At 45.4% G+C, this 21261-nt stretch overlaps 1 protein-coding gene across 5 annotated transcripts in view; it reads left to right on the top strand.

Moving 5' to 3' along the window:
- The window catches only part of TRAPPC9 (trafficking protein particle complex subunit 9), a 556901-nt gene that overhangs the window by 214587 nt on the left and 321053 nt on the right, over nucleotides 1-21261 (top strand). For all 5 annotated transcript variants that reach the window (XM_082433781.1, XM_082433777.1, XM_082433780.1 and 2 more), the window contains one exon: nucleotides 9410-9534. In XM_082433781.1, the coding sequence (XP_082289907.1) occupies nucleotides 9410-9534 (125 nt within the window). The remainder of the gene's footprint in view (nucleotides 1-9409; nucleotides 9535-21261) is intronic.

Here is a 21261-nt window from a genome sequence, read left to right as displayed (position 1 = left end):
TTTCCCAGTCTTTTAGGGGTGTGCATTGCTTGAGGACAGCTGTGAAGAGGGTTCAGACATTCAGACTGTACTTTGAATTTCTTGTTTCTAAAAGAACAAGCATGTGTCATTACTTGGCCTGGGACCATCGCTCTCCCTTTGTTATCTTGTGGAAAAGGCATCCTATTTCCAGTTTCAAATTGGCAGTACTCTGGTTTTGTTTTCCTGATTTTATCCTAAAATAACATATGCTAATTGAGCTATTTCTGTGGCTTTCTTTGGAGAATTGATGTTCATTTATTTGTGTTTCTCTTTAAGTAGAGATGGAATACTACATGTAAACAAGATATAAAAGATGTGTAAGATCCAGAGTGGAAACGTGAGAGCAGCATTTATCAGCGCCGCTGGGACCTTTCCTGTTGACCAGTGATCAGTCTTTCCCAAGGCTGGGGGCGGATGGGGGGCAGGGCCAGGGCTTTTGTCTCCAGGTCCAGTGCTCCTTTAAGCAAATCAGTTCTGGACAGACAAAGGGAGCACATCTGGGATTTGAACACATGTCCTCACGTCTCTTTTGTTAAAAAAATTTTTATTGAAGTATAGTTGACTTACAATGTTGTTAATTTCTGCTGTACAGCAAGGTGATTCAGTTATACATACATATACATATATATATATTCTTTTTCATGTTCTTTATCATGGTTTATCACAGGATATTGATTATAGTTCCCTATGCTCTACAGTTTGTCCTCAAGTATCTTAATCCTTCACTTCCTTTGAAGATTTCCAAAGAAAAGAAGGTGCCACTTTTGGGCTCCCATTTCAGGGCTCTGTCGCTAGGGTTCCCTGAGATCCAGTGTCACCTGCTTCGGTTTCACTTGCTTCTTTTTTTCTTTTTCTTTTTTTTTTTTTTAACATCTTTATTGGAGTATAATTGCTTTACAATGGTGTGTTAGTTTCTGCTTTATAACGAAGTGAATCAGTTATACATATACATATGTTCCCATATCTCTTCCTGCTTCTTTTTTTCTTAACCATCTTTAGAGGGGGAGAAACTCAGTAATGTCCTGGAGCTAAGAGGACCGTCAGATGATTTAAAAGTCCACCGTAGTTGGCTTCCTGTGTGGCCAGTGACTCAAGTGGTGTCACTTTTCAGCAAAGGTGATCATCAGCAACAGGCTCCCAAACAAGATCTCATTGGAAACTGGCTCCTGTAGCACGTTGTGCACCTTGTCTGCTGTGAAGAAGTATGGATTTCACACTTAGCCTTGGACGTGACAGCTGGACGTTACTGTGAGAAAGTGTGCCTTGTACGCACAGCATTGTGGAACTAGACCTTTGTTTCTTCTCTTACCTGGGACACCAGAAGGAGATCCTACTCTCAGATTTTAGGGCTGCAACTTCAAAACACTTTGTCTGTGTGATGCTGCCTTATTCATAGCATAGGCTTCATGGCAGAATTTCATTCTTCTTTATGACTGACTAATATTCCATTGTGTATATGCACCACATCTTCGTTATCCATTTGTCTGTTGATGGGCACTTGGGTTGCTTCCATGTCTTGGCTGTTGTGAGTAGCACTGCTTAAGAACATTGGGGTGCGTGTATCTTTTTGAATTAGTGTTTTCGTGTCTTCTGGATACATACCCAGGAGAGTGGAATTGCTGGATCATATGGTAGCTATATTTTTAGGTTTTTGAGGAACCTTGTACTGTTTTCCATAGTGATTGCACCAATTTACACTCCCACCAACAGCGTATGAGGGTTCCTTTTCTTGTTGAGTTCCTTTAGTGAGGATGTGTTGGTGGTAAGTTTGCTCAGCTTTTGTTCTGAAATGTCTTTATGTCACCAGTTATTTCTAAGAATAGGAAGTTCTGCTGTGTACATAATTCTAGATTAGCAGTTAAATTTTCTTAAATACTTTGAAGATGAATTCATACTGTCTAATGGCTTCCATTGCTGTTGAAGTTAGCTGTTTGTGTAATTATTGTTCCTTTGGATACAATCTCCATTTTTCTTTTCTTTTCCCCCCCAAGTGTTTATATCCTTTAATTTAAAAAAAATTTGATACAATTCGCATACCATAAATTCACCCATTTAAAGTGCACAGTTTAGTAACTTTTAGTATATTCAGAGTTGTGCAGTCAACCAAAATCAAAACATTTTTATCATCCCCAAAAGAAACCCCAAACCCATTAGGAGCCATTCACCATTCTCCCCTCCCCTGGTAACTAGAAATCTACTTTCTGTCTCTATGGATTTACCTATTCTGAACATTTCATATAAATGGAATCATACAATCTGTGGCCTTTTGTGTCTGGCTTCTTCTGCTTAGCATGATGTTTCAGGGGTCATCGATGTTGCAGCCTGTGTCAGCCCCTCATTCCTTTTTTTTTTTTGTATTGTTATTATTATTATTTTTTAACATCTTTATTGGAGTATAATTGCTTTACAATGGTGTGTTAGTTTCTGCTTTATAACAAAGTGAATCAGTTATACATATACATATGTTCCCATATCTCTTCCCGCTTGCGTCTCCCTCCCTCCTCATTCCTTTTTGAGGATGAGTAATATTCTGTCGTATGGACAGACTGTTTTTGTTTATCGGTTCGTCAGTTGATGGATCTTTGAATTGTTTCCATTCTGGCTGCTATGATTAATGCTGTTATGAGCATCTGTGTACACGTTTTTGTGTGGACATGTCCCTGTATGTTTTTGTTTTTTAGAATTTTAGAATTTTATTTATTTTTTATACAGCAGGTTCTTATTAGTTATCTATTTTATACATATTAGTGTGTATACATCAATCCCCTGTATGTTTTCAAAAAGGTCTTTTTCTTATTTTTCGGTATTCTGCAGGTTTACTGTGTCATTTCTAGGTTTGCGTTTCTTTTTATTGGTCCTGTTGAGCTTGTTTGTGCTTTTTGAATTTGAGGATTCACATTTTTCCATTATGAAAAATGTTGAGTCTGTCTCTCTTCAGATACCAACTTTCCCCAGTTTACTCTCACCTGCTTCCCTAACTCCTGTTCACCTGTGCAGCTTCTCACTCTTCCATGGCCTCTAATGTTCTTTCACATTCCTCATCTTTCTCCATGTGCCACATTCTAGATAATTTCCACTCCTCTTTTTTCCAATTCACTAACTTTTTCTTTTTGCCTAATTTTCTGGTTGGCTCTTTAAAGAGTGTTTAAATTATCCAATTTGTTTTTCACTTCAAGAGGTGATATTTTGGGAGTTCCCTTGCGGTCCAGTGGTTAGCACTTGGCTCTTTCACTGCCGTGGCCCAGGTTCGGTCCCTGGTTGGGGAACTAAGATCCCCCAAGCCATGTGATGCTGCCAAACAAAACAAAAGACAACCAATAAACCCCAAAAGAGGTGATATTTGTTCTTAATTTGCCTGCTCAGTTTTTGATAGGCTCCTCTTCCTTATTTATTCCTTTGAATTCCTTTTTCTTGTTTGCAAGCATATTAACAGCTCATTAATAACTTTCTTGGAAAATCAAATATACACTTAGCGTGTGACCCAGCCAACTTATTCCTGGATATTGAACCAGGAGAACTGACAGCATATGTCCATACAATGACTTGTACACAGATGTTCAGAGCAGCTTTATTTGTAATAACCAGAAACAACCTAAGTGTTCATCAGTAGGTGAGTGGAAAAACAAATTGTGATATGTGCATTCACTGGAATACTATTGAACGACAGAAAGGAGTGAACTATTGATATGCACAATAACTCAGGATGATTCCGAGATAAGTATGCTGAGTGAAAGAAGCCTGACAGAGAAGAGTAGATTAACGTACAATATGTATAATGTATAATGTGTTAACTTCTGGGAAACGCACCCTCATGTCTGGTGCCAGCAGTGGGTATCTGGCCAGGAGGGTGGCAGTGAGGATGTGCGAGGATGCACGGGGAACCTGGCAGTAGGTGGATATGTTCACCGTCTCAATTGTGTTGCTTGTTTTAGGAATGTCAGAACTCCTCCAATTGTGCAGTTGAAACATCTGCAGGTTATGATATGCTAATTGTGTCTCTGTAACGATGTTAAAATGAGAAGCCCTGGTACTGGGTGAGGGTGCCTGGAATGAGAATGTGCGGAGGAGGAAGAGGCTGCAGACATCCCGGGAGGCCGTTCGTGGGGCGAGAGCAGTGAGGGACCGATTGGGCCCGCAGGAGGGGCGCTGCTCCCCCTACTTTAGCGGGAGGGAAGGCCAGGGGGATGGAGGGAGGGGTGTTTCCGTTTGAATGGTATATGAAGGCCACTGTTTCTACATGAATTATTTTTTCTTCCTAAGCATATCCCAAAGTTTCTGAATGAATAAACACACCACTTTCTCTATGGAAATTGAGGATGAGTATTGTCTAATTTCTGAGCCAAATGCTTCTACTTCTTTGGTTTTCTTGAGGATATGTTATGATAACCAGATGGGCTCTTTGGCACCCACGAACTTCATGAATAATTGGAAAAGCATCTTCAAAATATATTCTACCTGGAACAGCATACCCTGACAAACTCCCACGGGGAGATGGTTGTCTCCTTTGGCCTTTGTAAATGTATTTTATTCCAGTTTAGTTTATTTCATATACCTGTCACCAGTGAGAAAAGTGTGTATTCAGCCTTCAGCATTTGTGTCTCTTTTGAAAGTGCACAAAAATGGACACGTTTCTGGAGTGGCCCCCTCACCGGAGACGGTTGCTAAGCCATTGTGAGGGGCCTCGTGGTAGGTTTCGTGGGATGGTGCACTGCAGAGCAGCCTGGCTGGGAGGTTTCGTAAGCTCACGTTAGGGCTGAAGCATGTTGTTTGTGCCAGTTTTGCTGGGTCATCACACATCCGACAGTCCTGACTTCTAGTTCTGGCTGTGCCTCTGATGAACTACTAAGTTACTTACCATCTCGGGATCTCAGCTTCCTCGTCTATAGAACTGATAAAACCATGCCCACCTGGCAGGGTGTGAGGAGCAGTTATATGACATGTCCTAAATGCCCAGTGCTATGCTGAGCACGCAGTAAACACTCAGCCTCCAGCCCTTCTTAGTTGCAGTATTTTTATTGCGACTGTGCTTTTTCTTCCCCACCACACACATCCCACTTTTAGCTGTCATTTCTACCAGTTGTCACCGTGGCTGTGATAAAGCTGACTTCGAGAGACAAGTACTATTTTAGCATATAAAATTGTATTTCTGAATTGCCCACAGAGATGCTCTTAATAGAAAAATTGAGCACTATAAACAGCAACTGTGAAATTCTCTCTAAAAGCTCACTTTGATTCATGATGATCTACCAGGCTCATCCCATTCTTAAATACCCTCTGTCCTCATAAATCCACTCAACTCTGCGGTCTTCCTACGAGGCTGCCTTCGTCTGTCTGTAACTTTTTTGGTCTTGTCTTCCTATTACTTGTCATCCCAATCTGTTCTCTGTTCTATTTGTGGCAGCCTGTGTTGGCAGGAAAATTGGCCGAAATGGTTGAACAGAATTTGCTGCCCTCCACCCGCCCAGCTGGGAGCGGCCCCTTCCCTGCTCGTTCCATTGGCTCTGTCCAGCCTCTCGCCACCCTGTGCGGCGGCCTCCTCCTCTCCAGCCCTGTCCCTATGTGGCTGCATGCTCCTCTTCCGGCCTTCCCAAGGCCGGCTTCTCCCTCCCATCCCTCTGTCTCCCATGGGGACAGAGCTGCTGATCTTCTGTCCCCATTTATAATTTATACATAGCTTGTCTTTTCCATTCTCAATTGGATTAGGGGGCAGAATTCTTTAATCTATAAAGAAGCCGGAGAGTAGCTGTTTTAGTATATTTTTTTTTTCCTGAGCTTGAAGATTGCAGGTTTCTGAGGTTTCTTTGAGGCTTTGAAGTCGTTGTCAGAAAAGGAGGCAAATTTCAGATGTAATTTTTAGCCTTTTTGGCTAAGTGCCCACATCCTAGATGCCCCCAGTTCCAAGACATTGCAGATTTGTACTTTTCACTGATTCCCTTGAGCTGGTCCCCATTTTAGAGTCAAGAAAACTGAAGTCACAGGGTTGTGTGACTCACTCACTCTTGCAGTGTGGTGGGAAGGATGGCTGCAGGAAGGCCCAAACCTGTATCTTTAGAACATATGATTCAAAGGAAGATCCACCCCACTCGCCCCGCCCTTCGTAGACCAAATCTCAGAAAGACTCCGCGAGACCCTTCTGGGGTCTCATGTTCGTCCTGTGGATCAACCACTGTTGATGGGACATTTCCATCTCTCACCACGGCTGGATTAGAGCCACCCCTGATCCCGCCAGAACACCCTGGGGCGGAGAAGGAAGGAGCTGTTCCGCAAGGAAGGAGGACAGACCAACCACTGCTCAGGACATTTCCCACTACAGCCCCGAGCCTCTGGACCCCTGCAGAAAGGAGGCCGGGAGCACTGTTACAAGTGTAAAACAGGATCAGCATTTCCAAGGCAGAAAAGGACCTCAGGCCTTTGGGAGCTAGCAGCATTTGCGTAATATGCTAATGACGGAAACTTTCTCTTGGGAAGAGTGAAGTACGCTGTACTCCAGGCTGTGCGTGGGGGAACGAGAGATGGCACTTAAAATCCGTTGGGCACCTGCCTTAACTCAGCAGGGGTGACCTTGGGGCTCACTTACAGGCTCCACGTGACCTAGTTTCTAGCTGAAGAGTGTGGAGTTTGTGTTTTGCAAATGTCTGTGTTCATCATACTAGTTCCCTCACAGCAGGTACTGTGGTGTAGTGGAGAGGTTTTACAGATTATGCCCATGATGCTGGGAGAATGAGAAAAGGGAGAGAAAAACCCATTCAGATCTCACAGCTTTGGACTGACTTTTGCAAATGGGTCTTTGCACAGAGACACATGATGAAATTTTAGTTAACCATGAATTGAGTTGATTATTGAATGTGACTTTGGGATGATGGAATTTTCGTTGACCATGGTGTGTAAACTACCAAATTTGACCCTGTGATTTATTCATTTACTTAACGTTTACTGTGGGTTTATGATTTGTAGAGCCTGTGCCAGCTACTGTGGGGGGTGTATGAGAGGGATATTGATAAGAATTCTGCCCTCAATGAGTTTATAGTCATGTAAGGAATCTGGGACATGCATATAGGTTGCTATAATAACAATAGCTGTTTTTGCCGAATGTTTGCCAGGTACCAGGTCTTGTGACAAACACTTTATATGCCCTCACCCGTCTGAGTCCCCACCACGGCCCTGCCTCGCAGCCTGTCTTCCTGGATACGGGGCCAGCTGTAGTGAGCGCGGGTCTCAGTGTAGACGAGGTGCCCGGACTCAGAGGAAGGAGTATTTCCAGGCAGGGTGGCTGCATGGTGAAGAATTGGGGATATTAGTATCCACAAAGGTGGTTGTCAGAGGTGCACAAAGGTGAGAAGACACAGGACAGAGTAGGGGCGACAGAGAATGTGTTTTGGCAGGAGAACTGCCTGAATCCGGTTGCAGGTACTGACCTGATTCACAGTTGGGCGCTGGTCCCTGGGCGGCCGCTTTATTTCCAGTCTATCCTTCACTTAGTGTGTCGTCCTTTTGGGTCCCACCCAAAGCCTCTAGGGCTTACCATCCACTCTTTTTAGGGGACACAGAATGTCACTGTTTTCCCACCTGAGTGTGAAAGGCTCTGCTCAGGTTCTCAGGCTCTTGGTCAGTTCTTCAGGGAGCTGCAGGCACCTCTGGGGAAGTTTAATGCCAGGCCTGTGTCCCTGTATTTCCTTCTTCTGCCAGATCGTGGTCCTGGAGTTCTTCCCTGCCCTGTTAGCCCTCCAGTACCTTGTCTGCGTTCTCGAGTTGTTCTCAGTGGCTGGGCTGGTCTGAATTGTCTACCTGCTGTTATGAGAAGTAGGAGCTCCTGAAGTGCATTCGGTAACTATTCAGTGTGAGCTGCTCGTGGGCTTTTGGGGGTTTATACTCACCTGCTTGCCTGTTGGATGATGCGTTGGCACCTGGTTTACTTGTAACTGAGTTTTGGTGTTGCTCTCTGCTGCTCGGTTGACTTTCTGTTGGGATTCTGAGGGATGCATAAACTGTCCTCTAGCCACCATCTGGAATTGTATTTTGGGTTTGCATTCTCTCTGCTTAATGCAAGTCATTTAAAAATTAACTTTTGAGACTTCCCTGGTGGTGCAGTAGATAAGAATCTGCCTGCCAATGCAGGAGATACGGGTTCGAGCCCTGGTCTGGGAAGACCCCACATGCCGCGGAGCAACTAAGCTCGTACACCAGGACTACTGAGCCTGCGCTCTAGAGCCCGCGTGCCACAACTACTGAAGCCCGTACACCTAGAACCCGTGCTGTGCAACAAGAGAAGCCACCGCAATGAGAAGCCTGCGCACCGCAATGAAGACTAGCCCCCTGCTCGACACAACTAAAGAAAGCCCACGTGCAGCAACGAAGACCCAACGCAGCCAAAAATAAATAAATAAATAAATAAACAAGCAACAAATAAATAAAATTAACTTTTCATGGCGATGTTCCTAACAAATGTTTCTTCATAATTGGTGGGCACCTCCATCTAATTTAGAAGTGGTTCTAGTTGATAATTGAGTCAGTTTCTTTTGGGGTGCAGAAGATACTTACTTACACTGTTGTCAGCAGTTTTTACGGTCTGAAAATGCATTTTTCTTCAACCTCATGCAGCCATTGTGCTGTGCAAAGGGCCCTTGAGTAACAGGAGGCGTCCTGGGAGGGGCATGACCTGATTTACATTTCTGTGGATGGAAACGAGCCAGAGCGGCATGGGGGGGGGCAGCCAGGAGGCCTTGTTCTTAGTCCTGGAGGGGCTGATGGTGACCAGACCAGGCTGGTGGCCTTGAAAGCCATTTCTGGAAATACTCTTGAGAGCTAACAAGAGTTCCTTTTGGATTGGATGTGGGGTGTGAGATAAAGGACTTAAGGAGGAGTCCTGGATTAGACTGACAGGTAAGATCACCAAGTAAGAAGAAGAACAGGTGGCAGTGAGTGCTCTACAGAGGTTTGCATGTGGTCCTGTGACACAGTAGTGGCCTCCTGAAATTGGAAGAGGAATGGGCTTTTAGACGAAGCTCAAGTGGCACGGTGAAGCCACCGCGTGAACGGAGGCTGAGGGCGCAGCTCGTGCAAAGGCTGGAAGGTAAAGGCGGCTTGGCGCTGTCTCAGCACAGGAAGCTGGGGGCTGGTGCAGGTGGCGTGGTGCTGCGGCTGTGCCTCCTGACAGATGGTAGGCACCTGGCGTTTTTCAGAGGTGGTACGTCCTCAACTTTGCTCTGTGGTAGGTGTGACTCTGCGTTCGCGGGAGATTCACCGGGCGGTCGTAGTTAACACGAGCTAGAGTAGTGAGCACAAACGGGAGCATTACTCCAGATACTAGTGGTTTTTGAATAAAATCTCCTACGTTAAAAAAAAAAAATCCGGTTAACTTCTCACTTACAATTTTATTCTTGTCTTTCAGACAGCATCAGTGTGAGTGGCTTTCCGCTGTGCAGCCCCTTCCGCCAGGTCGTGAGGCCCCGGGTGGAGAGCAAGCCCGTGAACCCAGCTGAGGGCAGCCGGCCTGGGGACCTGGGTCACGTGAAGGTGAGTCGGCCCCCACGGGGCAGCCCGCCAAGGGGCTTGGCGTTCTGCGCTTCTGCCGAGCCTTTCGGAGGCAGAGTTCTGAGTATTTTTCAGAAAGGCAAGGAAGTGTGTATTTGATAACAGATCTGTGTTTGTGGAAAGCTGGTTTCTCAGTATTTCTCCTTCTGTGTGAGGTTCGGGAAGCAGTTACACTGAAGCTTGAGTGCCTCGTGTGGTGGTGGACTCTTAATTTCCTGAAGTTTCGGGAATTTGTGGGTTGAATCTAGGACTGTACTGATGAAAGTAGAACGTCGCCTGCTTTTTTCTTGTTCATTTAAAAAATTTATCTATCGCATCATTATTCTCAGTTCAGATGTTTATCCCGTAAACTTTCCTTAATCCTTAGGCGACTCCTTCCACTTGTTGGTTTATGAGCACCAAGGCAGCTGGAATAAACACACAAGTAACGAGTGAGTGTTGGTGCCCAGGTGCCTTGGGCCGGAGCTGGGGTGGAGACGAGCTGCCTCCTCCGAGCGCGAGGGGAGTCGGGGCCGGGCTCTCGGTCATCAGCGACTCGCCGGCACCTGGAGAGCTTGGCTGGGACGCGCCTGCCCAGGGAGCGTGTGTAGAGCGAGGGGTCAAGAGGTCTCAGCAGCTGTGACTGGGGAGCAGGCAGCAAAGTCGCCAGAAATGACGTCAGTAGGCGTGTGTTCGGGCCCAGCCTTTTGGGGCACTGCTTATATTCTTGGCGTCTAACAGGGTCACTGACTGATTAGACCCGTCAGAAGAGCTTGGCCTAAGTGGCTGTGAGGCAGCGGGACAACAAATTGTGAGCCATCGGGGCTGCGCTTGACGAAAACGAGATGACGGTGGAAGGACCTGGACGCCGTCTGCCGTGAGGCCGTGGCGGAGGGAACGCGCCAACCTGGGCTGATAGAGGTTGCGTCGGTGGGTTGAAGTGCTAAGGAGCTGGGTTTCGGGGGAGAGTCTTCTCCATTGAGGGCCCTGCGGGAAAGAGGAAGGTGGCGTAGCTGGGAGTCTCCGTCACGCAGATGCAGAAGCTTGGAGGCTGTGCGTCAGGGCTGTAGTGTTGGCCAAGGGCCCTGGGATGTGGAACAAGAGTCCCACCAGAGGGAGCCAAGGCATAGAGGTTCCGCAAGCATAGATGCTGTTGGGGTGGATTGTTGGCAGGGAGCCATGGAGGAGAAGCTGGGAAAGGGACTTCCTCCCAGGCCCCGGATGTCACTTCCCTGCCGTCTTGGGTGTTCCTCCTCCCGGGTCAGGCCCGTCAGCATCGTTACCTTTGCCTCTGCAGTTGGCCTTCTGGCCTCCCCCTCTCCGTCTGCTGTTGATGGCAGCTGTGGCACAATTTTCTTTTTATTTATTTATTTAATTTATTTATTTTTGGCTGCGTTGGGTCTTCGTTGCTGTGCGTGTGCTTTCTCTAGTTGCGGCGAGCGGGGGCTACTCTTTGTTGTGGTGCGTGGGCTTCTCACTGCGGTGGCTTCTCTTATTGTGGAGCACGGGCTCTAGGCATGCGGGCTTCAGTAGTTGTAGCACGTGGGCTCAGTAGTTGTGGCTCGCGGGCTCTAGAGCGCAGGCTCAGTAGCTGTGGCGCACGGGCTTAGTTGCTCCGCGGCATGTGGGATCTTCCCAGACCAGGGCTTGAACCCGTGTCCCGTGCATTGACAGGGGGATTCTTTACCACTGTGCCACCAGGGAAGCCCACGATTCTCTCTTATCCTCATCCACACACACCAGTCTCCTTTTAGAGCTGTCAGGAACGCTGTCGGGTGGATGTGCTGACCTCGCGGGAGCCTTTGTGCCGAGAGGGAGTCACCCGGTTTGTCTGAGGTCTGTTGGCGAGGGGTGCAGTGAGTCCAAACCTGTGAAATGTCACAACTCTCCCTGGTCGTCCAGATGCGTCCTCGTGGTTCAGTTGAACTTGTGCGGTTCGGTGTGGGCGTGGCGTCTGTGAGCGGCTCCTGTGCTCCTGGTGCTGTCACGTGGGAGCCTCCCTGTTGCATCAGCCTTCTCCCCAGAGCAGGGACGGCTTTCACTGGGGACGTGCCAAACCTGGAAACCTCGCTGAGGAATGGTGTAGCCATGGAAACCAGTAATTCAGTGAAGGTGGCTTCTGGGGAGCCCCTCAAGAAGTGGGAAATGATAACATGTGTTTCTTCGGATTTCCCAGAAAGATTCCTTCCCCCGTTTGGTTCGCGGCGTGTCTGTCCGCATTTATGCCCGGCTTTTCTGCACACCCTGAAGAATCTTCTAGGATTGAAAACAGATTGTGTGAAGTGGGTGCACATTAGACATAATATTCCTGTAAGCTAGACTCTGCAGTATGGCCTCTCTGACCGTCAGTTTCTCCATCTGTAAAATGGAGTAATCATGCTCCCTTCATGGGGTTGTTGGGAGGCTTAAATAATAGAAGAGCTGGGCAGGGAGGAGAAACAAAGCTGATCAAATCAAGAACTGGTAACGGACTGGGACTTGATTCCTGTATTTTGAGAGAGAAATGAGACTTGGTGAATGAGCCCCGCTGGCTGTTACGGGGGAGCAGCCCCGGTTAGGCTGGGCACTGGGTGGCCGACCTGGAGTCTCTCGTTGACCGGTTTCTTGGCGCTGCTGAGCCAGCTCCCCAGTGACAGCAAGGCTCGGCCCTGCCTTCTGAGTTAATACCGTGTGCACAAAATGTGGCCACGTGCCTGGAACGTGGCAGGGCTGCACTGAGAGCCTGCCCGGGAGGGGCTAAGCTCGGGGACCGCCTGTCCTGGGCTGGGGCTGCAGAAATGGGGACGCATGGACGGATGGGAGGCCTCTTGCCTGTTGGCTGGGCCATGTCCCGCTCAAGGCTCCCTGCAGCTTTGCCTGATGGAGGCATCCAATTTACAGCCTCCAGGGCCAGACTACCCAGAAAGATGGGGGCTGCATGGGGCCCTGTCCTACCCGGGCCTGGAGCGTACAGCACTCAGAGAGGCTGGAGGGCCTGCCCCACAGCCAGAGCTAAATCCAGCCAAGGCGTCCGCCATGTCCGGCTGCTAAATACACCCCAGTTTCCCTCCATCGACAGCAGTGCTCTGTAAACGCATCACACCCGCTCGTAGCCTGCCGAGAAGCACTTGAAATCCCAACAAAACCAAAGTTCACCAGGAGGCAGGGTAGCCGGGCCTGCCCTTGGGCTCTGTGCACATGTGGTTCTGGGGAGCTTGCTGGTATGTGCCCACCCTTTTCAGCAACACCTTGTCTTTAAAAACATCAGGGAACAGGCCTAACAGCCTTGGCCATCAGGGTAACAGCTCCGTCCACGGGCACCTCCCGTGGGAACCAGTGTCATGCCGGCCGCTTTCCGGATGGTGAGGGTTTGAGCTGAGGCTGTACGTGCTTCTGCCCCCGCATGTCCTGCCGTCTCCCTGCTGCTCTGACCACCTACACAGTCCATCCAGGGGCCCCAAGCGCTCTCTTAAAACACCCGAGCCCCAGTTTGATCACCTGCAGGTTGCGGAGAAAGTCCTTTCTCACAGGTTGTTAGTGAAGATCTATTGAAATAATACTTGGGCAGGTGTTTTATTAAAAACAATACACAAGTTGGGGAGGAGGAACAGAACTGGGGGTTGCCTGAACAGATGAGCTGAAGGGTGTGGTGAAGGCGTCCCCTGGTTACAGAGCAGGCGGAGGCCAGGCCTCGTCTCGTCCAGGCGGTGTTGCCCACCCAGCCTGGACCCTGCCTGCCTGTCCCAGATGCACCACATGGCTGCCTGCGTCCTGTCGTGTGGCCGTGCCGGGATTGTCGTCCCTCTCCTGCGTGCCTGTTGTGTCAAAATAATAGATGATGACTGTGTCCAGTAATACGTGCACATATGAGAAAACTCAGAGGAATCTTCAAAATTAAGTAGTCAATCTTAAATCCAACAAGACTTTTCTAAGTAGATGTTCAGATCGTCTGTGAATAGAAAGATTTACTTCTTCCTTTCCAAGCAGGCTAATTTATTCCTTTCCCTGCTTTATTGTACTAGCCTTGTTCATGATTGTAGAGATAAACCATTCAGTCTTCCATCATTAAGTGTGATGGTAGCTGTAGATTTTTTATACCTGCCCTTTATCATATTAAGGAAGTTCCCTACAACCATTAAAAAAAAAAAGTTATAGCAAATAAGCCAACGAAGGAGGTAGAAGTTGAAGCATAAATAATATTCAGTTAGTCCAAAAGAAGGAATAAAGGGAGGACAAAGGAAACAAAGGAAAATGGGACAGATAGAAGACATAGCAAGATGATGGGTGATAAACTTAACCGTATCAGTAATCAGATCAAAAGTAAGTAGTCTAAATACTCTAATTGCGGGTAGAGAATGTCAGATTGGATAAAAAAAGCAAGACCCAACTCTAGCTACCTCCAAGTAATGAATTTTAAATATAAAGACAAAAATAGGTTGAAACTAAATGGATGGAGGAAGGTATACCATGCTTACACTAATGAAAAATCTGGAGTGGCCTTATGGAGAACAGAGAAAAGTAAACTTCAGAGCAAAGAATATTACCAAGGATAAAAAGGTCTTTTCATAATGGTATAGGGCTCAATTCCTCAAGAAAATGTAAGCCATAAATATTTATATACCTAATAAGAGCTTCAAGATACACGAAGCAAAAACTGATAGAACGGCAAGAAGACATAAATAAATTGAGAGAGTTCAGTATCCTTCAGTGATTGTTGGAGAAAGTAGACAGAAATGAGTAGAGATAGTATCGTTGAGATCTTCTCTATCAATTTGACGTAATCAACATTTATAGAACACTCTGCTCAACAACAGCTGGGTACAGAGTACATGTTCTTTTCAGGTGCTCATAGAACAATTAACCAAAGTAGACCATGTTGGGCTGTGATGGTTAGATTTCGTGTGTCAACGGGGCTAGGCTGTGGCGCCCAGTTGTTTGGTCAAACACGAGTTTAGATGTTGCTGTAAAGTGATTTTGGAGATGTGATTAACATTTACCACCAGTTGATTTTAAGTGAAAGAGGTTATTCTTCATAATATGGGTAGGCCTCATCCAACCAGCTGAAGGCCTTTGAGCAGAAATTGAGAATTTTGGGGGGAGAAATTTCCAAAATCCCTTTCTCCAAAAATGGAGAAGGAATTCTGCCTCAAGGCTGTGACATAGCTCCTGACTGAGTTTCCAGCCCATCAGCCTGCCCTACAAATCTCAAACTTGCCAGCCACCACAATCACACTGGCCAGTTCCTTAAAATAAATCTCTTTGTACATGTGTACACACAAATATTGCCAACACACGTGCCCTATTGGTTTGTGGTTCTGTTTCTCTGGAGAGCCCTGACTGATACAGAGGGCCACAAAACAAATCTCAATAAATTTAAAAGGATTCTCATTTTATAAAGTATATTCTGACAGTAATAAAATTAAACTAGAAACCAATAACAAAAATCTTTGAAAAACCCTCAGACATTTGGAAACAAAATGACACTTATAATTAACTCATGGGTCAAAGACGAAATAAAAAATTAGAAAGTATTTTGACATGAGTGAAAATGAAAGCACAGTATATCATTTGTGGGATGCCACTAAAGCAGTTCTGGGGAAGTTTATAGTACTTAATGCCTATGTCAGAATAGAAGAATAGCCTTCAATCAATAAACCTCAGCTTCAACTTGAAGAAAGTAGAAGAAAATGTGGAAGTTAAACCTAGAGTAGAAAAGGAAATAATAAAGACCAGAGCAGAAATCAATGAAACTGGAAACAAAAAACCCTGATATTGACAAACCAAAAGCTTATTCTTTGAGAAAAATCAGTGAAGTCTACCAACTTCTAGTCAGATGGATCATAGAGAAAAGACATAAATTAAAAATATTAGGAATGAAAAAGGTGGCATCACTACAGGTTCTACACATATTAAATGCATAACGGATATATTATGAACAACTTTACGCCAATAAATTTGAAAACTGAGGTGAAATGGACAAATTCCTTTTTAAAAAATTTTTTATTGAAGTATAGTTGATTTACAATGTTGTGTTAATTTCTGCTGTACAGCAAAGTGACTCAGTTTTACATATATACTTTTTTCATATTCTTTTCAATTATGGTTTATCATAGAATATTGACTATAATTCCCTGTGCTATACAGTGGAAGTTTGTTTATCCATCCTATATATAATGGTTTGCGTCTGCTAATCCCATACTCCCAGTCCTTTTCTCCCCATCCTCATCCCCTTGGCAACCACAGGTCTGTTCTCTATATCTGTGAGTCTGTTTTTGTTTTGTAGGTATGTTTATTTGTGTCATATTTTAGATTCCACATATAAATGATATCATGGTATTTGTCTTTCTCTTTCTGACTTACTGAGCTTAATATGATAATCTCTAGGTCCATCCATGTTGCTGCAAATGGCATTATTTCATTCTTTTTAATGGCGACAAATTCATTGAAAGACTCAAAAGTATTAAAGCTTACTCATAGAAGGAAGTAGATAATCTGAATAGCCTTATATCCATTAAGGAAAGGGAATTTTTTGTTAAAACCATCCCACAGAGAAAATCCAGGCCCAGGTGGCTCACCCATGCAGCTTACCAAACATAAAGGGAGGAATAATACAAATTTTATGTAAGCTCTACTTGCAGGAAACTTGAGAAAGAAGAAATACTGCTAATTCGTTCTATGAGGTCAGCATTACCCTGATACCAAAACCAGACAAAGATTATGAAAACAAAAATAAAGACTCCTGAACATAGATAGGAAAATTTTAAGGGAATTTTTTCACCATAATATTGACTGAGTGGCATTTATCTGAGGAATGCAAGGTTGGTTTAACATTAGAAAACCAGCAAATGTAATTCTTCATATCAACAAACTAAAAAAAGAAAATGATATAAGCATCTCAGTAGACGAAGAAAAAGCATCTGACAAAGTACAGTATCTATTTCTAATAAAAACTCAGCAAACTTAGAAGGGAACTTCCTCAACCTGATGAAGTGCACCCACAAAACCGCTACAGCCCCCTTTGCACTTAAAGGTGAAAAACAGGTTGTGCTTTCCCTAAGGGCAGCCACACCGGGCCACGCACCCTGGCTCCCCAGGTGGACCCTCTCACTGTGCTCTTCGCTGGCGCTGGCTGTTCACTTCGATTGGAGGTTCTCTCTCAGTTCCTTTGATCCCTGGCATGTTCTCCAGTCCTCCTCCAGGGCCACGCTCTGATGTTACCTTGTCTGCCAAGCTGTCAGTGGTGGCCCCGTGGCCATATCCCCAAGTTCTCCATAGCTGTGAGCTCCTCATGGCCGTGGCCTGGTCCGTGCCTCCTGGCACAGTGCTCAGCCTTTGGGAAATCTTTCTGGACCCAGATATTCCAGATAGATAGGTCAAATATTCCCTTTCCACAGGAATTCTCCTTTCTCTAAAGAGATTCACTCCATCATTGAGGCAAAGAAGGGCAGTAGAGTCAGTTTCTTCTCACTCAGAGTAAAGTCTAGTTTTGAGATTCTTCAGAAGCCCAGCAACATTCAGATGATGTCTTATGTCCTGTTAAATATTTTATTTTACTTTAACCTTTACGGTAAAGAACCATAGGATGTTCATGAAGTTCTTACATGCTTTTACGTTTTAATAATTGTACTTATAAATGGACCGACTGGAAGAATCTGCTAAGAAAACTTAAGAGTAAATGTAATCGAGTTAAAAACAAAAAAACCTATGTCATGGAATAGCATATTTTCTTAATCAAGCTGTGTTACTAGGGGAAAATGGTTGCATGAGCCTTTTGGTGCCTCGGGGCAGCAGAGTGAAGGTTCTCATTAGCTTGGAGGAGAAAATGTATTAGACCGTTTGTTCACTGATCATTCACATGCTCAAGGATGGCAAGCAGGTGGGCGGCCCAGGCTGGAGACCGTGCTGGCCAGAGAGGCTTGGAACGTGGCAGCAGAGAGATCGAACTTTTTAAACAGTATTTACAGGTTACGTCTGTCATGACTGCAACTTCGCAGTATTTGGGTGGGAATTACTGAACAGCTCAGAAAGGTTAAGCAACATATCCAAGGTCAAGCAGTTTCAAAGTAGAAGCTAAAATTCAAACCCAGTTATGGCTAAATCCAAAGCTTGTATTGTTTCCACAATGTCATGCTTCCCCTCTATATATACTTTGTAAGTTTCCAAACTTATTATGGAATACAAAACATCCTCTATTGATTCAAGCCATATTTATAGAGCAGTGAATATAAGCTTTTCGCCTATCTGACCCTCAGTTTTCAATCTGTGAAATGCAGATCATAAGCCTTCCTCCTGGGCTATTGTAAGGAGGAAAGCATCTGCTATTAGCCCTGGTAGATAAGAAAAGCTTACAAAATGGCAAATCCAATTCAGTTCCAAATTATTTCTAATCTGTCCCAGTAATAGTTACAGAGACGGTTTAAACTCTACAAAGTTTAAGCATAAAGGCATCAAAAGAATCCTTTAATCTGCTAAACAATTTCAAAACTTAATAAGAAATGTAGCAGTAAGAGAAGTGGAGAGTCCAGTGCATGTGGAATTCTAAACAGATGTCAGGGAGAGGGGCCAGAAGAATGCTCCTTGAGGTTCCATGACACGGTGAAGGCTTTTGTCCACCATGATGGTCACTGTTTACCCGAACCCCTGTAACATTTCATCCACTCCACCCATTCAACAAACCCTTGGTGAGTAACTGTTCAGTGCCCAGTTCTGGGAGCTGGGGCTGTAACAGAGAGCAGGACGACGTCCTGGAGCTCACGTTCTGGCAGAGGAGACGAACAGTAAGCACACACATGTCAACTGGTGAGAAGTGCTGTGCGGGAAGGTCAAGGAAGGAAGAGGATGGGGCCTGCTTGCCCCATCGGCAGAGGCCTTTCTGCAGAGGCACCATGGCAGTCTGAGGTGCGTGCGCACACACACAGTCTGTGTCAGATGGTTTCCTGTATTGAGGTAGGACATGACTTAGAACATGATCACAGCTGCTGTAACTATTGTGTAAGCCAGTTTTTTCCCAGTAGAGTGTGAGTTGGTCCAAGCTAAGGATGATACCTTACTAATCTTTGCCTTTTCAGCACTTGGTACCAGGGCAGGCACATCACAGGCTCCCGGTAAGTGTTGAATACTGAACAAGAAAGAAAAGGAAATGGCTTCTAAAGCGTTGCTATGCGCTCTCATTCCTTTCCTATTAATCACATGCTACGTTTGATCATAGCAGGACCTTAACACTTTGGTTCGTACACGGTAGCATGCATCCGAATCACCTGGGGGCTTGTTAAAACAGAGTGCTGGGCCCCATCCTCGATTTCTAATTCGGCAGGTCTGGGTCGGGGCTGAGAGTGCATCTCCAACAGCTTTCCAGCTGCTGCAGCTGGCTGTGGGCACCATGCTTTGAGGACCACTGCCTCAAGGGAGGAAATGTTTCCGATTTGTTTAGCATGTTTTACTGTCTGTAGCACTGGACTGTAGGCAGTTCTGGGCCTTTCTGCTGTGCCTCGTGACCTGTGATGTAACTCATAGGTTAGCACATGGGAAGCTCTCTAAGTAGCTCAGTTTGAGGTACCTCAGTGACTGATTTATAGCACCTGGACGCCTGGGAAGGCATTTGCATAAACATTTGTGGTAAAATCTTAACATAAACATACAGTTAAGATTAAATCTAGGCATTCAAATGCTTATTTTGGGGAAAGTCAAGAAACACCTGTCTAGGAACCCATAAACCCGCCAGCCCTGCTGCAGCCCAGGGCCTTTCCACCGGATGAGCCGCATGGTGGCACCGTGTGGGGTTCACAGAAGCCCTCAAACCTTTGAGCACCTGGCCCGTCATGAGAGCGCCTGGTGGCTCACCAGGACTCGCGGATCCCCAGGCAGACAGTAGAGGAAAGTGGGTAGTTCCATTGCATTCTCGCCAAACAGGAAAATTGAGTTAGATCAGCTTTTCAGAATGACTGACAGAAAGCCAGTATGTTTGCTTTGGGTAAGGAAATGGAAATTTCACACCACAGACATATGGGGTCCAAGAGTCATTTCACAAAACGTCCTGCCATACAGATTTAGGTGATCTCATTAGTCCCTAAAAAACCCAAAACTGTTTAAATAGTGGCCACATTAAACAAAAGAATCCTGCCCCCTCTCTCAACCCGGAAACATCTACACTATTGAAACAAGCAAAATGGGGGAAACAATTATTTGTCATCAAACAGCCATGGATAAACCTCAGCGTTGTCTCAGTGGGTGGGTTACTTCACTTCATCTGTGAACGAGAGATCATCCTTAATCCTCAGGGGAGTTCTGAGGGTGAAGCAGGTAACAGAACCCAAGTGTGGAGACCCCCCAGCTCCCTCTGCCCTCTGGTTGGCACATCCCTCTGTCATCTCTACGTCGCTTGGATGGCGTTGTCGGCAGTAGGCTTGTCTGTCACCCCATGTGACCCCAAGCTCCACGAAGGCAGAAAATGCTCATGTTTCCTTATCACGCTCTGCAGGATATCTAGCACATGCTGGGTGCCCAGTCGATGACTGTTAGACTGGGAGAACCACAGAAAGCTGTGGAGGAGGCAGGCGGAAGGAGGAGCCGCCTTCTTTATTTTTTAACATCTATATTGGAGTATAATTGCTTTACAATGGTGTGTTAGTTTCTGCTGTATAACAAAGTGAATCACCTATACATATGCATATATTCCCATATCCCCTCCCTCTTTTGTCTCCCTCCCTCCCCCACCCCTCTAGGTGGTCACAAAGCACCGAGCTGGTCTCCCTGTGCTATGTGGCTGCTTCCCACTAGCTATCTGTTTTACATTTGGTGGTATATATAAGTCCATGCCACTCTCTCACTTCGTCCCAGCTTCCCCTTCCCCCTCCCCCTCCCCGTGTCCTCAAGTCCATTCTCTAGTAGGTCTGCGTCTTTATTCCTGTCTTGCCCCTACGTTCTTCAGAACCTTTTTTTTTTTTTTTTTTTTTTAGATTTCATATATATGTGTTAGCATACGGTATTTGTTTTCCTCTTTCTGACTCACTTCACTTTGTATGACAGTCTCTAGGTCCATCCACCTCACTACAAATAACTCAATTTCGTTTCTTTTTATGGCTGAGTAATATTCCATTGTATATATGTGCCACATCTTCTTTATCCATTCATCTGTCGATGGACACTTAGGTTGCTTCCATATCCTGGCTATTGTAAACAGAGCTGCAGTGAACATGTGGTACATGACTCTTTTTGAATTATGGTTTTCTCAGCGTATATGCCCAGTAGTAAGATTGCTGGGTCATATGGTAGTTCTGTTTTTAGTTTTCTAAGGACCCTCCATACTGTTCTCCATAGTGGCTGTATCCATTTACATTCCCACCAACAGCCCAAGAGGGTTCCCTTTTCTCCACACCCTCTCCAACATTTATTGTTTGTAGATTTTTTGATGATGGCCATTCTGACCGGTGTGAGGTGATACCTCATTGTAGTTTTGATTTGCATTTCTCTAATGATTAATGATGTTGAGCATTCTTTCATGTGTTTGTTGGCCATCTGTATATCGTCTTTGGAGAAATGTCTATTAGGTCTTCTGCCCATTTTTGGATTGGGCTGTTTATTTTTTTGATACTGAGCTGCATGAGCTGCTTGTATATTTTGGAGATTAATCCTTTGTCAGTTGCTTCGTTTGCAAATATTTTTTCCCATTCTGAGGGTTGTCTTTTCATCTTGTTTATGGTTTCTTTTGCTGTGCAAAAGCTTTTAAGTTTCATTAGGTCCCATTTGTTTGTT

The sequence above is a fragment of the Balaenoptera physalus genome (genome assembly GCF_965194825.1).
Source record: "Balaenoptera physalus genome assembly, chromosome: 17".
In the NCBI taxonomy this organism is placed as follows: Eukaryota; Metazoa; Chordata; class Mammalia; order Artiodactyla; family Balaenopteridae; genus Balaenoptera; species Balaenoptera physalus.
This window is presented reverse-complemented; position numbering and strand designations above follow the sequence as displayed.